The sequence below is a fragment of the Artibeus jamaicensis genome, unplaced genomic scaffold (assembly GCF_021234435.1).
Source record: "Artibeus jamaicensis isolate MK-2021 breed Jamaican fruit bat unplaced genomic scaffold, CSHL_Jam_final scaffold_804, whole genome shotgun sequence".
NCBI classification, from domain to species: Eukaryota; Metazoa; Chordata; class Mammalia; order Chiroptera; family Phyllostomidae; genus Artibeus; species Artibeus jamaicensis.
Window position 1 is genome coordinate 18157 of NW_026522055.1, and position 18316 is coordinate 36472.

General features: G+C 47.3%; 1 protein-coding gene across 1 annotated transcript; it reads left to right on the forward strand.

Moving 5' to 3' along the window:
• Positions 1-3126: 3126 nt before the first annotated feature.
• On the forward strand, positions 3127-15356 carry ELSPBP1 (epididymal sperm binding protein 1; the record flags this gene model as incomplete). The annotated part of the gene is given in 4 exon segments (XM_053659672.1): positions 3127-3267; positions 11237-11320; positions 15200-15247; positions 15250-15356. Coding segments are annotated over 4 exon segments (380 nt in total), but the record flags the coding sequence as incomplete, so codon positions are not given.
• Between the last annotated feature and the right edge of the window lie 2960 nt (positions 15357-18316).

Genomic DNA, 18316 nt, shown 5'->3' on the forward strand with positions numbered 1-18316 from the left:
CCGGTGGCCTTTTGGTTTGCAGGCCAGCACTTGATCCACTGAGCCATGCCAGCCAGGGCTATTTCCTCATTTGTCAGTATTTCAAACCTAAGCCCCTATTAATGAAACAATATTGTATTTCTGAAAGATCCTTGCATTTTTTTTTGCTGTTTTACTCTTTCCTTTGCTTTTCTCCTGGCACGAAAGGCCCCTTCCTGGTCCAGGCAGCCAGATCCCGTATTTCAATATCCATTCCAGCCAGCCCCCCACCCCCCGATTTCCTCCCCTGCCCCTTCAGAAAAGAACCCTCTTCTCCTACAGAACTAACATCATCAGCCTCTGGGGCTCTTGTCGTTCATTTGGTTGTTTCTCTTAAATGCCTTCTCTGGGGAGGTCTAACCTACACACCATAAAATCCATCCATTTTAAATGTACCATTATCTGACATTTTAGTAAATTTTCAGAATGGTGTAGACATCAGCTCAGTCCAATTCTAGGACATTTGCTTAACCCCAGAAAGACCCCATTGCGTTCATCTGCCGTCACCCCTACCCCCACGCAGCCACTAGTTTACCAGCTCTTTCTTCGGGTTGGTCTTTTCTGGGCACTTCAGATACGTGCGATCTCTGGTGTCTGTTTTCCAAGTGGAAACGTTGATCACGGAGCTCATGTGGGTTCACCACAGATGACTGTGTCTCCGCATCTCTGTTCCTGGGAGATGAACCATACGTGCAGGTTGACCACCAGTGCTCAGTTTTAACCCGTTCAGCTCTCCTGGCTTTGGGCACTTTAAGGAAGAAATAAAGATGTGGGAACACATTATGGTGGCTACAGTCCAATCAGCGAAAGTGAAATTTTGGTTACATAGGTGTGTCGATTGGTCCTGACTGGTGTGGCTCAGTGGATTGATCGCCAGCCTGTGAACTGACAGGTGGCAGGTTTGATTCCCAGTCAGAGCAGGTGCCTGGGTTTCGGGTCAGTGTTCTCGCCCTCTCTTTCTCCCTCACTTCCTTCCTCTTGCTCTAAAAATAAATAAATAAAAACTTTTAAAAAACCCAGAATATCATGTAGAAAGTGCCAGAAATAGGCCTGGATCTTTTAAAAAATATATGGTGACTGGTTTTTAAAGCTATTTCCATCATCAGTGGCTTGTTTGGAGTTGGGCCAACATCGTCTGGAGTTTATGGTGGAGAATGTGATTTATCATCTCTCTTGCTTTTGGAGTCAGAAGGATGCTATTTACTGAGTAGCGAACATCGGGGCTTCTCGGTGTTGAAGGATCACATGCTGGGGACCAAAGTCAGCCCTGGGAGGAGCCCAGTGACTGGACCCAAGTCCCGGGACTGACATAAGGACTCCTTCGATGTGCTGGTGTTTGTAAATGGTGCCCAGCTTGCCCAGCACAGACTAAGCTATGTGGTAGCTTCTTATATGAATAAGTCATAGCTAATTAATAATGAACACAGCAATAACTAATGCTCATGAAATGGTTAAATAATTATTCAAAATATTAAATGATAGATATTCTAACAATATACTTAAATAAGAAAATAAGAAAAGTTCTGACATAATCATTAAAAATTATACCATTACCAGTCCATAATAAAAGTAGATCATGTAGATTGGTAAGTCATAAAAGTTTCTAAATAATAATAATAATAAATGAATGTTCTATCAAGATGATTTCAAGCTTATGAGAAACCAACCAATGTTTATTAAGCTTCTGTTTCTATACGGGCTCCCACCAGCCATCACCATGGGTTTCTCTTTGAATGGGATGCCTGTGGTCATTTCCAACATAGCACAAAAACTCTGAACAGGTCCTCACACATTCAGTAAGTGGAAGGAAAGGGAACTCGTCAGGCAGCTGGGCACGGATGGATCGGGCATGGTCACAGTGTGCAAGAAAGTTCCATGAACATGAGGGCAGAACAGGAGAGGAGCTGAACAGACGGGGGCTGCCAGGAGAGGATGTTGCTCTGCCAAGCAGAGAAGATCATGCCTGCAGGACAAGGCCAGAATTATGGCTGCATGGTTGGGACCCTCCGAGGCCTGAGCAGAGAGAACACCAGGAGAAGGTGCTCCCCGGTGAGGTGTTTGGGGGAGCCAGAGGAAGCAGGGCACCATAGCCATCTTAATGCTATTTGTTGTCCTGAGAACAGTGGGTCAGTGGCAGGGTCAGGTTGGTATCTAAAAGAAAACATCCTTCTCTGGCTGGAGCACGTCCTGTGCACCAAAAAGTTGCAGGTTCGATTCCTGGTCAGAACCCATACCTAGGTTGTGGGTTTAATCCCCAGTTGGGGTGCATTCGGGAGGCAACCAATTGATTTTTCTCTCTCACACTGATGTCCCCCCTTCCTTTTCCTCTAAAAGCAATAAAAAACCATATTTTTGGGTGAGGATTAAAAAAGGAGAAAGGAAAGACCATTCTCCCTGCCAGTAAAGAATGATGTGACAAAGGGTTGGAAGCATCCAGAAACATTATGGCTCTGGTCGAGGCCTGGCACGGTGCCCACTGGGGACCAGTGGAGTGGAGAGATACTGGGGGCCCCCTTCGGAAGGCTAGATATTGGTTTTTCTAGAAGACAGGGAGAAGGAGGACGATATGGAAGACTGGAGTTTCGGGTGAGGAGACTGGGTGTGCGGTCTCGAGGGTTCACAAGGGAAGGAAGCTGCCTACTCCAGTCAGCCCGCAGGTCTGGGGTGAAATCAGTTTTCCTTTGATGTTCTTCGAGTCAGTGCCTCACACAGGAAGGCAGTCAGCGAAACCAGCCGCATGTGGATTTGGGGGGCAGTGGGTTAGCAAGCCTGTTGCTGATCATCATTAATCACAGTGGAAGTTGGAAGCTACGTCACCCTGGCCAGTGTGGCTCAGTTGTTTGGAGAGCCGTTTCATGGATGAAGGGGTTGCAGGTTCGATTCCGGGTTATGAAACATGTTGAGGGTGTGTGCCTGATCACCCACCCAGACGTGTAGAAGAAGAAACCCAGTCATGTTTCTTTCTCTAATTGGTATGTGTGTGTCTCTCTCTACCCCCATCTCCTAAAGCAAAGAAAAATGCTCTTGAGTGGGGATTAAAAACAAAGAAGAAGAACGCCAATTTCCTTCCTCAGCTTGCCCCCACGCGGCGTGTGTTCTCTTTTCCAGAATTCCTTTCCACTCCCTGTGTCTTCCCATTTATGTACCAGGAGGCGATCTACTACAGGTGCACCTCCATCCACAGCGACTATGCCTGGTGTTCCCTGGACTCAGAGTTTCGAGGCCGGTGGCGGTACTGCACAAGGAACGGTGAGGGCCCCTGCTGCAGGTGGTGGTACTTCACGGGGGAGGGTGAGCGCTCCCTGTGGCTGGTGGTGGTACTGCATGGGGCAGCATGAGCGCCCCCTGCAGCCAGCAGGTCTGGATAAAGGAGCAGTTGCCAGCAGCAGCCTGCAAGATCTGAGGGACCAGACACACCCGAGTCCGAGTCCTGACTCTTCTGCTCGTTGTAACCGCTTTGAAAATAGTTCCGTGAAGACGAGAAGGCACTTTCAGTGAAAAAAGTTGTTAGCCTCCCAGGGCTCAGCCAGGGGACGTCCACGTTTCTCCGCTCACTTTTCTCTCTCTGCTCCTCCCTGTCTCTGCAGATCCCCCCAAGTGCACCTTCCCTTTCACCTTCAGAGGGAGAAGGTTTCAGAAGTGCACGAAGGAGCACTATCTTTTTAACCGCAGTTGGTGCTCACTGACCAGCAATTACGATGCAGACAGAAAATGGAAGCCATGCTCTCCTCACAAGTAAGCTGGCTGGGTAAGGAGAGCGTTGAAGGGGGCCAGGGTGGGGGGTGAGTCTTAGAGATCTCTTAAAATAGGGTACCCTCTGGATCAATGCAAAGGGAAGTTGGGGTCTAGATATCTGGTGATGGGTCAATTAGATCAGGGGTCAGCAAGCGTTTCCTGTAAAGAGTTCAGTAGTGGCCCTGGCTGGTGTAGCTCAGTGGATTGAGCACAGGCTTGCGAACCAAAAGATCATGGTTCAGTTCCCAGGCAGGGCACATACCTGGCTTGCAAGCCAGTTCCCCACAGGGGACACAAAGAGGCAACTATACATTGATATTTCTCTCCCTCTCTTCTTCCTTTCTAAAGATAAATAAATAAAATCTTAATAAAAAAATTTTAAGGAGTTGAATATTAAGTATTTTAGGCTTTGAAGACCAAAGGGTCTCAGCAATTAAAGCAGCCACAGCAATTTAAAAGAAAAGCCCACAAATTAATGTGACTGTATTCCAATAGACCTTTATGTATAGAACGATATAGAAATTTGAAATCTCATCATTTCAAATTTCAGGTATCACGGAATATTTCGTGTCTTTTGATTTTTGGTTCTGTCAGCCATTAAAATATGAGAAAATCTGGCTTGAGTGATCTGTCCTTAACCTCATGTCCATGAAGAAGTCAGTTTAAGCCCTGGCTGGTGTAGCTCAGTGGATTGAGCACGGGCCTGCGAACCAGACAATCTCGGTTTGATTCCCAGTCAGGGCACATGCCTGGGTTGCAGACCAGTTCCCTGCAGGCCAATTCCCAGCAGGGGACGCATGAGCGGCAACCATACATTGATGTTTCTCTCCCTCTCTCCTTCCCTTCCCCTCTAAAGATAAATAAATAAAAACATTAAAAAAAAAAGAAGTCAGTTTAGTTTCCTTGGAAAATAAGATGCGGGAAGGAGGAAAGAACTGAGCAAGAGACATTGGAGTGTTTCCCCATCTCTATGATTGAATTACTGGCAGGGTTTTTGTGAGTACCAATCCTTGACCCCATGCCACCCGGTGGGTTCTCAGCAGTAGACATACCACCTCTCCTTCACTTCTTTCCTCCCTCCTTCCTCCCTCTTTCCTCCATCCTTCCTTACTTCTTTGTCTCTTCTTTCTTTCTTTCTTTCTTTCTTTCTTTCTTTCTTTCTTTCTTTCTTTCCTTCCTTCCTTCCTTTTCTTTTTTTTTACTGCTTTGGCCCAGAAAGTTTAAGACAGCTGATGAAAATGACTAGCTAACAATAATACATAGACAAGATTAAATATCTAGAAAATTCAGCGTGATGTAGCAAGAGGTCAATTTAGCAGTGCATATGTTGTACGGGGTAAGACTGTACAATTGGAACTGAGCTTTCTAGCAGCCAAGTAAATATAAGTCCATGTTCAGTTCCATGAATTACATCATCCACAATGTTGAAATTCTACTTTGTAGAGAAGACTTTCAGAGGGATTTTTGAAAACTATTTTGGTAGGTTTGTTGATTTTAAGGAGAGAGGAAGGGGGTGAGAGAGAGAGAAAAACATCAGCATGAGAGAGAAACATCTGTTGGTTGCCTCTTGCATGCATGCCCCCAACTGGGGACTCAGCACGCAACCCAGGCATGTGCCCTGTCTGGAAATTGAACCGGTGAGTTTTTAGTTTGTGAGACGTCACTCATCCCATTGAGCCAAACCCGCCAGGGCTCTCATGTGTCTTGATGTTCATCATGGAAAGTTTTCCATGTGAATGCACAAATATGCCACTTCTTTCTTTACGCTTTCACCAAATTTCAAAATATGAATACACTATTCCCCTGTGAAAGCATACTTTGCCCTGGCTGGTGTGAATCAGTGGATTGAGCGCTGGCCTGTGAACCAAAGGGTTGCCAGTTCGATTACCAGTCAGGGCACATGCCTGGGTTCAGGAGAGCGGCTTGTCCTGGAGGCTGAATGACTGACACCGACCCTCATGCCTGTGTTTCTTTCCACAGTTTGTAGATGAGTCTTGGTGTTCACAAAGGGACAGAAGTTACAGGGCTCATCAGCCGCCTCTCAAAATAAAGCCCTTCCTGTCAGCACTCTGACCCGTGAAGAAGTGCTCTCTTCTCACTTGGGTGACATCTTTTCTTGGAACAAGGCACAGGCAAAACTCCGTGGTGACCAATGCAGCACTGGACATGGTGGGGACACAGCAGGGCCTTTGTGGGCAAGAACTTGCATTCAGATCAAAGTCCTGGTGAATTGCTACCATTGTACTGGGTCCAGCAGAAGTAACGCCTGTGCCAGTGTGGTTGGTAGGGTAGTAAAATGGGTGTAATAATTTATAGATTTCCTTTGAACATTCATGCGATCTGCTTGAGTATAGTATTATTGTTACAGAATTACATGCTTATGATTTTGTAATAAAAGATTTTGTAATAAACAAGGGGCATTATTTGTGCTGGACCCTGTATAGTGTCTTTGTCTAGTCAACGAAATTCTCAGAGAAACTCAAGCTTGTCCTCATATGTATAATTCTTAAACATTTTTAATGAAAGTACAATGTAGCCCTGGCTGCTGTGGCTCAGTGGACTGAGCGCCAGCCTGCTAAGGAAAGGTTGCTAATTTGATTTCTAGTCAGTGCAGGTGCCTGTGTTCCCAGCCAGGTCCCCAGCAGGGGGCGCGCAAGAGGCACCTGATTAATAGATCTCTTGCACATGGATGTTTTTCTCTCTCCTTTTCTTCCCTTTCTTTAAAAGCAAATAAAGAAAATCTTTATAAAAAGCATTTATGCGACTCTGCGTGTTGATAAGAGCTCTTACGAACATCCCTTCACTCCATGAGAAAGGAAGCAGAGTCTGATGCCTCATTCCAGTTCTCAGAGAACTAAACATTCTGTTCAAAGCAGAACTAGGGCTCTGTCTGCACGGACCATTGAATGGCCCATCCCAGCACCCTGGGGGCAGACAGCAGCCTCGGGCCTGGTCTCTGCTCCACTGGCTCCCTGCTCTGAAGTTTGCACGCACTCGGCCTCCCTGACCAAAATGTCTGCAGGTCCTGCAGGTGCTGGGGTGGGGCTCTTGGAGTAAAAATATCTGGATTTTTTTCAGATTCAACACAAGTTTTGTGTTGTAAAAATCAATACGAGTGGAGTCACTTTAACGTGGAGCCAGAGCAGCCTCCCCAGGGGAGTAACTGCCTTGCATGTCCCTGGGCCTCATACCTCTGGATGTTAAAACTGAGCAAAGTGACCTAGAACAGGGCCTGAAGCAAATGGTTCTTTGGAAAGGTAACAGGAAAGTAGATATTATGACTCCTGGACTGATGACTACTGGGCTGAATATTTAAAAACATGGTTTAGAATTAAGATCAATATGTCCTGGCTGGTGTGGCTCAATGGATTACTGGTTCAGTCCTTGGTTGGATTCCCAGTCAGAGCACATGCGTGGGTTGTGGGCAGGGTCCCCAGTAGGGGGCGCATGAGAAGCAAAACACATTGGTGTTTCTCTCCCTGTCTTTCTCCCTCCTTTCCCCTATGTCTAAAAATAAATAAATAAAATCTTTAAAAAGAAAAGAATTAACATCTCTATGTTAAGTTTATCGATGCCAGAAGATACTCCATGGCCTTTTGTCTCCTATTCAGAACACTTTTTTTGCTTCTGCCTGGATCAGAGCTTCCCCAGTAGCTATTCCTCCTTTTTGTTTGTCTGCTCTCAAATCAATGCTTGTTGCCTCCCAGTTTGAAAGCCATTTCTTTCTAGGTTAACGGTGTGTGAGTTTCGTATGTGCGATGAGAGGACTGTACAGAATGGAAGCTCTGAATTCTGCATTGAGAATGTGCTGTTTCTGGAGGCTGCCCTTCCTTCCTCGCCCCTTAAACAGCCTACACAACCAGACCTCCCCCAAAGTCGTGTGAGATTCTGAGTGGTGTCAGCTTCGGCTTTGCAGGAAGGAACTGGTGGGCATTGAAGGGCAAGGAAGACACCTGCAGCTCTGGAGGGAGCCATGTGGTGTGGGCTCAAAGTGCAGTGCATCTGTGTCCAAGGCTGCTGAAACAAATCGTCCCAAAGTTGGGGGGGTTAACCAAGAGAAGTTTATTCTCTTACAGTTGTGGGGGCCCGACGTCCAAATCAAGCTGAATGCATGTGTGTGCTTCTTCTGAAGGCCCGAGGGGAGTGTCTGTTCGTGTCTCTTTTAGCTTCTGGTGGCTGCAGGCACTCCTTGGCTTGTGGCTGCACAGCTCCCACTCCTGCCTCTGTCTCCACATGTGTGCCTTCTCCTCTGTGTGTCTGTGTCCTTTTCTCTTCTGTCTTTCTCTTTTTAAAAAAGATTTCATTTATTTACTTTTAGAAGGAGGAAGAAAGAGAGAAAGAGGAGAGAAACACTGATGTGCAAGGGATATAGCAATAGGTTGCCTCTCACCTGCCCAAATCAGGGGACCTTAAATGACACCGAGGCATGTGCCTGGACTGGGAATTGAACCGGTGACCCTTTGGTTTGCAGGCTGGTGCTCAATCCATTGAGCCACACCAGCCAGGGCTCCTCTTCTGTCTCTTGCAGTTAGGTCCCATCTGAGTAATTCAGGATAACCCTCTCTCAGAGATGAGAAAAGGAGAGAGACTTGGACCTGGGCAAATCCCTCAAATCCCATGGACTGATAATAGAAATCGGGGTACTCATCACAAAGGGACTGAAATTTTAATACCTTGCCCATAAAAGCTGCCCAGGGAATGGCCACAGGAAGAAGTATTAGGTTCACTAATTGAAAGGCCAGCTTTTCCACAACCTATTGCCCTTTAATCTTTAAACCAAAAGTAAATGTATGACACAACACCATGTGACAGTATCAGCATGTTCTAAAAACACACTTACCTTTACCGATGGGTCTCATGTGTTTATGTTACTGGTTGGCATCCTTTTGTTTCAGCTTGAACAGCATCCAGTAGTTCTTGGGTGGCAGGTTTACTGGGGGTAAACTCCAACTTTTACTTGTCTGGGAAACTCTCTAACTGTCCTTTACTTCTGAAAGAATAGCTTTACCCGATAGAGAATTCTTAGTGGAAATAACAATTGCCATCATGGGCTTTCAACGTGGCAGATATGAAAACCCTTTCAGCCCAGTCCCCAAAACCTGCGGTTTATTTCATTTATCAGTTGGAAAGTACCATCCCACCCTCTCTGGGCCTGGGAGGTTTCTCCAGAGAAACCCACTGGTAGCCTTGTGGGGGTCCCCTTGTAACTGACAAGCTTTGTTTGCCTTGATGCTTTTACTTTTTACTACTTTTATTTTTTAATTCTCAACTGAGGACATATATACTGATTTTAAAAAGAGAGAAAGAAGGAAGAGAAAGAGATAGACAGACAGATACAGAGAGAGAACATAGGTTGTGGGTTGCCTCCTGTACACGCCCCAATCAGGAATCAAACCCAAAACCTTGGAATGTGCCCTGACCAGGGATCAAACCTGGACAGGACGATGCTCCAACCATTTTAGCCACCCAGCCAGGGCTACTTGGTGCTTTTAAAATGATCCCTTTGTCTTTGCTTTTTCAAAGTGTTATTATACTGTGTCTGAGAGATCGCTCTAAGTAGATGGGGGCCACTATACATGTCATGAAGTCGGATATCCAAATCTCTCACCAGATTTGGGATGTTCTCAGCCACTGTTTTTTAAAATACACTTCCTGACTTCTCTCTCTTCTCCTTCTGAGATTCCAATAATTGGCAAATTGTCTCTTATTATGGTGACCCATACAGGATGTAGGCTTTCTTTATTGTCACCCTTTTTATCTTTGTTCTCCTCTGACTGGATAATCTTGCAGTTCCTATCTGCTAACTCATGGGTTCTCTCTTCTGCTTGATCCTTTTTGATGTCGATGCTCTCTATTGCATTTTTGTCTATCATTTCATCCGCTGTGTTCTTCTTCAGCTACCGAACTTCTGTTTGGTTCTTCTTCCTGATTTCTAGCTCTTTGTGAAACTTCTAGTTTTATTCAGATGTTGTTTTCCCGATTTTGTTGAATTTTCTTCCTTAAGGATGTGGGTTCCATCCCTAGTCAGGGTGTATAGGGAAGGCAATGAGTTGATCATCCTCTCTCACATCGATGTTTATCTCTCTCTCTCTCCCTCCACATCAATAAAACATGTCCTTTGGTCAGGTTTTAAGTAAGTAAATATCACCTCCTCTTGCAACTTCACTCATCTCCTAAACCTTAGTGAGCTCTTCCTTTGTGTGTTTTTATAGGTCCCTTAACCTTCGCCTTCACGGAAGTTAATACACTGTGAGATATTGTCTATTTTCTTGTTTTTCTTCCTCAGAGGCCAAGAGGAAGCTGAAGAGACACAATAAGTAACTTGAAATAATGTTGTGTCCCGGGATAGAAAAATGACATTAGGTATAAGCTAGGGAATTCTGAGTAAAGTATAAGGTATTGTAGCATCCACCAATGCGAGCAACAAATGGTCGGAAACTTTCAGGAGTTTAAGATGGAACTTTATTGGCCAAAGTTTTACCTGCGCAGGGGGGAACTGTCAAGGTATCCGGAGACACGGTGCCAAAATGGCTGCAAATGAGAGTTGCGCCTGGCGCTTACAGCCTAGGGTTTTTATTGGGGTGAGGAAGCAAGCGAATACAGAAGCAGACGTAGCTGTTAGCGATTGGCTATCTCGAGAGAACACACATGGCTATGTTCTCTGCTTGCAACAATGGATATTTTTCTGCAAAGACAAGGTCATGCACAAGGCGGTTTATCTTGTTCAGCACTCTTTGTACTTTCTGTACTTTCTATCTTCCTTGCTGAGACAGTCTGGAGCCTGTCTCGGGTTCCTTTTGGCTACTTTTATCTAATTCCGCGCCTAACAGTATGAGGATTCTCTATTCTATCTTTGCAACTTTCCTGTATATCTAAAACTGTTCTGCTCTGGCTGGTGTGGCTCAGTGAACTGAGTGCAGACCTGAGAGCCAAAGGGTCACCAGTTCAATTCCCAGATTAGGGCACATGCCTGGGTTGTGCGCCAGGTCCCCAGTAGGAGGCGTGCGAGAGGCAACCACAAATGGATGTTTCTCTCCCTCTGTTTCTCTTTTTCTTCCCCTCTCTAAAAATAAATAAAAAATTTAAAAAATAAATAAAACTGTTCTAAAACTAAATTCCATTAAAAATAGTTTTAATTCGCCCACATTTCTACATCCTTGGGCTTGTTGAATTCCTGGTTCCATCTCATGAATTCAAAGTCGGATTACCTCATAATGTTCTCTTCGCACTTGCTCAATCTCATCAACCTTGTGACCACCTCTCAGTTACAATGTCCGCTTCTCTTTATCAACAGACAACTCCTCAACAAACCCAGGGAGATTAATGATTATTTTATCTTCCCTATAAAAGGTGATTTCTTGGCAGCTGCCACAGGCTCTCATGGTGCCTGCATCTGGAACTCTTAACACCAGGTTCAAAGAGCTCGCTGTGATGTCAGATGGGTACATGTGGTTTGAAGGGATCCCTTTCCCTGTCGCTCCAGGTTACACACTGGAGCACCTGAGAGCAATGCAGAATTTTGTGTTTAAGGATGAAGACGTCTTAACGCTGTCATTCCCCAAATCAGGTAAGGGGGCAGGTGAGGTGCCAAGACAGACTGTGGCTACATCCTTCATCTATTCACCAGTGCTTTCTTTCTGTCCCCCCAGGTTCAGGGCTGGGGGGACAAAAGCTGGGCCCTAATACCAATCGCACTGAGCGAAACGGAGCAAACCAGGCAGTTACACAGTTAGAGGAGTGTGCAGAGCAGGTAATGAAAGGTGTTAGGGAACCCATACAGGCAAATCCCCGACTCAGGGGCTTTTGTGGAGAAGCGGAGGGCAATGGCCAGCAAAGTCCTCACAGAAACAAAAGAAAAGGAAGTAATTATGTGAGATGATGGGTCTTTTAATTGGCTTCATTGTGGTAATCGTTTCACAATGTTTGTGTATATAGGTAGATAGATAGATAGATAGATAGATAGATAGATAGATAGATAGATAGATAGATAGATAGATACAAAATTGTCACATTGCACCCTTTAAATGTACACCATTTTCATCGGTCGGGTATATCTGAATGAACCTGAAAGGAAGGGGTGAAAAAGACACCTCTACCAGAGCCAAAAAATAAGGAGTAGATTTTTAAAAAGCATCTAAATCAATATGAAAAAAAAGTGAATGTGAAACTATTTCATGAAAAGGGATATTTTCAGTAACGGTATCAGCGTGGACGATGGGCAGGAATTGAAAACAAGCCTGGCCAAGTCGAGGAACTGACAGTGTGGGAATCGCATCTCTAGGAGGAGAATGAAAAGCATAAAAAACTACAAGATGAGCACGGACTGAAGCTGGAGATGCTGGCAGAGGCACCACAGTGGAAAGTCAAGGGCGATTAATTTAGGCAAGCAGCCAAAAGGTGGAAGCAACCCAGATGTCCATTGACGGGTGAACAGATGACCAAAACATGTTGTATATACACAATAAAATCTTTTTCAGCCTGAAAAAGAAACGAAAGTTCTGACTCAGCCTAAGACATGGGGGGACTCTGAGGACGTTACACTAAATGACAGACACCTGTCACAGAAGGGGAAATACCACCTGATCTACTTCCATGAGCTGCAGAGAGTAACCAAATGCTAAGACAGAAAGAGGGTGGGGGCTGCCAAGGACGGAGGGGAGGGGAGAATGGAGAGTTGTTTAATGGGTAAAAGGTTTCAGTTTTACCAAATGTAAAGTTTCTGGAGATTGGTTGTGCACTGGTGGGAATATACTCAATAGCATTGGACTGAATCCTCAAAAATGGTTAAGGAGGCACAGTTTATGTTACATTCTATCGTGACATTTTTTAAAAGTCAGATTAGCTCTGGCTGGTGCACCTCAGTGGATTGAGCGCAGGCTGTGAACCAAAGGGTCATCAGTTGGAGTCCCAGTCAGGGCACGTGCCTGGGTTGCGGGCCAGGTTCCCAGTAGAAGGCGCTTGAGAGGCAACCACACCCTGATGTTTCTCTTCCTCTGTTTCTATCTCCATTCCCCTCTCTCTAAAAATGAATCAATAAAATATTTAAAAAATAAAATAAAAGTCAGATTCAAAAAATGAATGACCATTCTTTCTTCTTTATTTAGGAACAAACTGGTTGATCGAAATTCTCTGCCTGATTCACTCCAGGGGGAATCCCACATGGATCCAATCTGTGCCCATCTGGGAACGTTCACCCTGGTTAGAGACCACACATGGATACAAAGCCCTAAAGGACAAGGAAGGCCCACGCCTCATCACCTCCCACGTCCCCATCCAACTCTTCCCCAAGTCTGTCTTCCAGTCCAAGACCAAGGTCAGTGCACAGTGGTCAAGCTGTGTTTGATTAATGCTTTCCTAACGTTAAAGTGCCCAGGAATCACCTGGGGATGTGGTGAGGTGTGATCTCTTCCATTAGGTCTGGAGGGCGGGGGGGGGGGGGGGGGGGGGGGCAGTGGGACCTGAGATTCTGTGTTGGGTGGTTCTGCAGTCCAAAGCAAAAGCAAAACAAAATGGTACTGCCAGAGTCTTAGAAAACTAAGTTTTAAACCCAAGCAGAATTTATAACGGTGTTACATACTACATAACCCCCCTTTTGTTGCTGTAAAAAATAATGAGCTCATCTTGCCCTGTCTGGTGTGGCTCAGTGGATTGAGCACTAGCCTGCAAACCAAAGGGTCGCTGGTTAGCTTCTCAGTGAGGGCGCAAGCCTGGGTTGTGGGCCAGGTCCCCAGTAGGGGGGGTCCGAGAGCCACCACACATTGGTATTTCTCTCCCCCTGCTTCTCCCTCCCTTTCTCTCTCTCTAAAAATAAATAAATAACATTTGGAAAAAAAAAAAGTCTATTCATAAGGAAACTGAAAGGGGGAGAAAGCCTGTTCGAAGGGTGCTCGGAGAAATACATCTAGCCAGTGAAGAAAAGAATGCTGAGCGGAAGCAAGGTTGCTCTATTAGAATACAAAATCTGTTAATATCTAAAGGGCTATCAAATCTCTGGGGCTATCTCGTCCATCAGACAGAAATTATCGGCATCGCTGTGGAACAAAAATGATTCGCAGGGTGTTAATCTTCTGCAAGTTACAGCGTCGGAGCCCCCAGTCATAGCGGACAGGGGTTCGGACCAAGTCCTTCCCTAGAGCAGGCGTCTGCAAACGCCACCTGCCTACGGGCCGGATCCGGACCAGCGCTCATTTTCGTTTAGTCCGCAATCAAAAGTAGTTTTTACATTTTTTTATATGGTTAAAAAAAAAAAAAAGCAAGAGGAATCTTGTTCTGCGACAGGCAAGAGTGGCATGAAATTTGAAGTTCAGGGTCCATCTATAGAGAATTTTATTAGAACCCAGCCACGCCCACTTATTTCTGAACAGTCGATGGCAGAGTGAAAAATCGAGGCAGACACTGCAAGACACACGAAGCTGAAAATCCCGACCGGGCAGCCCTTTCCAGAAAGCCTGCTGACACCGAGCCAAGAGCCTGATGACTCACAGGGGCCTGGCTTGGCCAACAGACCAGTGGTCTAGAGGGACCTGGAAAGGTCATGCAGCAATTTTTTGGCCCTGTTGCAAATTAACTTTTAAAAAAATCCTCACCTGAGGATATGTGGTATGTTCATTGATTTTAGAGAGAGAAAGGGAGAGAGAGACAGACAGAAACATCGACTGGTTGCCTCCCGTCTGTGCCCGAGCGGGGATCGAATCCACAACCTTGTTGGTGTACAAGACGGTGCTCCAATCAGCTAAGCCACCCCGCCAGGGCAGCCCTATTTCAAGGAACATTTTTCTTAGCCTATAATTCGCGCCCGAAGGAAGCTCATTCGTCAACGCGCCTGTTTTCCCTGGGAGGCTCGGCACAGCCCCCTTTGCGCCTGGGAACTCGAGTCAGCGCTCCAGCTCTGAGCGTGGGGGCCGTTTAAAAACAGTGAAATCACCAACAGAAAGTACAAAAATGCTGAAAGGGAAGGACCACACGGGCCGCAACCAGGACCCTGTTCCCAGTGTGGGAGCGAGGAGTGTGGGCGTGGGGGACTCAAATTGTCCACCGCGCTGCGTGTCCACAAATGACCTACCATGAGGATCGATCGGCTTGGGGCAAAGAAACTTCAGCGAGTAGGCGAATTCAGAAATCGGGGATCTGTGATTAAAGAGGGTCCACCCTAATTTATGCTCTGTGCACCTCCACGCTGCTGCTCCCGGGTTCTTCCCCCCACGACCCCCCAGAGGCCCTTGAGCTTTTCACTCTGCCCTTGGTCCCCAATACCATCCCCCACCCTTCGCCAAGTTCTAGGCCCGAAGAGCTTCGGAAGGAAGATAATTCCTCCGATGTTTAGGTTCAGGTCTGCATTCCCCGCCTCCAACGGGGAGTCCCGGGGCAGTGCCCGGACCACACGGCCCTACTTCCAAAGCTTCGCCGGGTCTGAGATAACCACCCTCCCTCGTCTGCCTCTTCCAAGGAATTTCCTCCCAGGTTCCCGGCTATCCCTGCCACTTCCCATTCAGCTACAGAACAAGGATTATTTTAACTGCACTAGCAAAGGGTCCAAGGAGAACCTTTCCTGGTGTGCAACCTCTTACAACCATGACCAGGACGGCACCTGGGTGTATTGCTGATGCAAAGGTAAGACTGGTGTCCCGCTTGGGTGCAGCGCGCATGTGCCCAGGCCAGAGCAGGGACGGAATGGGAGGGCGTGGCTGGCGCAAAAGGGAGGGAAAGGAGCACATGGGGGGGGCACTATTGATATGAAGGTGAACTCCGTTTCTCAGAGGTACAGGGTGGCGTGTGTTTGTGTGTGGGAGGGGGGCAGGATTGGGACACCTTCCCAGATTGGAAGGCTGGGAGAAATTGGGACAGCAGGGGGAGGAGCTGGGAGAACCTTTTCAGACCCAGAGGGGGATCCTTCCAAGTTTTAGGTCTGGGAGCTTCGAGCCTGGAGCATGAGATGGGAAGACCACCTTGAAGGGAGGATATTGGGGACTTCTCTGGTCCCAGAGGCCATGCAGCACCACGAGGTTGGCCCATTGTGCCCATCACTGAGGAGCTAACCACAGAAAAGGAGGGGTTCCCTTCTCCCCCAGGCCATGAGGGCCCCACCCAACTTCAGCGCATTAAGTTACCTGGTCTCCACAGGACCGACTCTACCCTCCCTTCTTTCTGTAATTCTGGCATTTATTTTATTCACTTTTTAAAGATTTTAGTTATTTATTTTTAGACAGAGCAGAAGGGAGGGAGAGAGGGAAAGAAATATCGATGTGTGGTTGCCTCTCATGCACCCCCTACTGGGGACCTGGCCCGTATCCTTGACACAAGTCCTGACTGGGAATTGAACCGGCGACCCTTTGGTTCACAGCCTGTGCTTGGTCTGCTGAGCTACACCAACCAGGGCTGTCATTCTGGCATTTCCACATAAAGAGAACCCCTTTCATCAGATATGTGCACAAAACGCCACTGACCCCTCCTTCCAGGGTGGAAAACTCCGGCAATATTTCCCCTTCTTCCCATAAAGCATGTGGCTTATGGATGAGGCCAAAACTAGTGGCCCTCCCTCAGTTTCAGCTTGGCTGTGAACATCCTCTCCCCTGCACAGCAGACAGCACGGAAATGGGTTTGGAACTCTGGCTGCATTCTGAGCAGGGCGGACATTCATGAACACCCGCAGTGGTGCCCAGTCGGTGTCTAGGACTGAGAGCGTTTTGGGGGCCATCCTCCAACTTCCATCTGTCAGAGCGGTGGTCTCCTCGTGCAGACCCCTCCCCCACCAAACCCAGGATGGCCAAGGAGAGGTGGAGGGGCGCACTGGTCATTAGCTGACTTGCTCCCAGGAGTCCAGTGACAGGCAGGTGGTGTCTAAACCCTTATCTCAGCTGAGCTGCTTCTGACAGAGTCTTGAAGATCAACACAATTTATATCACATTTTGAGTCAACGCAGACCTGTGGCCTCATTGCCAGCTTTTGATTTTCTTTTCAAGGAGATAAGAACTGTCTTCAGAGCAAGACGGCCCCGTGGAGTCTGGCACCAGCTTCGTCTCTTTAATGGCCTCTTTTGAGCTTAGATGATTTCCTTTAGAGATACCCCATCCACATCTTGCTTAAGCACGTGGTCACTTGTGAAACACAGAGGGACCATGTGGCCCGACCATGAATAAAAGAGCCCCAAATTGACTTGAGCTGCCCTTCGACTTCCTGGAGTGACAGAGACGGCGAGGGGTGGGCGTGCGTGGGGACGAAAACGCCAGTGACCAAGTTGAGGAGCCTCGCAGTGGGCGGATCAGATGGGCAGTCCCGGGGCCCCAGAAAGGAAGTTCGACCTGCTCTCTCATCCTGGAAAAATCACAGACTTGGCTGGAACATGTGTAGGAGATTATGAAATCATCCATAAATAAATGAGCAAGGAACAAAGGGTAGAAGACTCCTGGCAAGAGGGCCTCCGTGACTTCTTCCCCATGACCATGGCAGACATCAATAATTGATTACAGAATCTGCTCACTCTGAGCCCAGATGCAACCTCCTGAGGTCTTCCTCCCTGCTTCCCCCTCTCCCTTTTCTTCCTCCGGCCTGCTCCTTCCTCCTTTTACTCCAGCTAATTCAACCACCCTGGGCTCTTCCCCCAAATCTCTTGGTACCTCAGCACCCCATTTTATCTTCTTCATAGTATCGTCCTGATCTGGGCTTCTTTCCTTCTCTTTTTTAAAGATTTTATTTATTTATTTATTTGGGGAAGGGAGAGAGAAAGAGGGAGAGAAACCTCACAGCGTGTGCAGAGCAACGCTTCCTACAACACGGCGGAGTGAATGAAGTGTGGGAGGAGGGGAGAAGGGGGGTGGGGATGGAGGTAGAAAGCTTGAAGTGCAATGGACTCAGGGACGGTGCAGGGGACAATAAGGAGAGGCCCCAGTAAGGGGCCCGGACGCACATTGTTTTGATCCCACCTTCTTTAAACTGAAGCTGTACATCTATGAAACAAGGCCATTGAACCGGATGAGCCATCTCGTACATCTACCTCACGGATTGCAAAAGTGAGAAAACATGGGAGGGAGGCATGAACCGAACGCTTGGTTTTGAGGACCTTGGCATGACCGAGGCAGCCTGCTCCCAGGTAGAGGTGAGGAGGAAGGTGGCTTCTGGTTGGGCAGCGAGGTCTGGTGTCAGACATCGGAGATGGAGTTGACTCCTAGGGACCAGGATGAATCTCACCCCATCCCCCGCCCTGCCCCGTGGCCCAGGCAGACAGCGTGGGGGGCTTCCAGCAAGGGTTTCAGGGAACCTGGCTGAGCCGAGGATTTGAAGGTTCCCATCCCCTCTCTCTTTGCAGGATGACATTTTGCAGGGGATTAATTCCCTGGGGATCAGCTTGTCCTAAACCTCAATAATCCAGATTTGTGGTTTAATTCGGTGGCCTGAGTATCTTCTATGGGGAGGAAGCCAGAGGGGAAAGAGCAGACCAAGCCTCTGGGAAATCAGGGAGGAGGGGGCAGTAAGCTCGCCCTGGTGCCAGTCTTACCGGGCAGCCTGTGGCTCACCCTCTGATTGACGTGCCTCCCTCCTGCCCGGAAAAAGAAATGGAGAGAGGGCT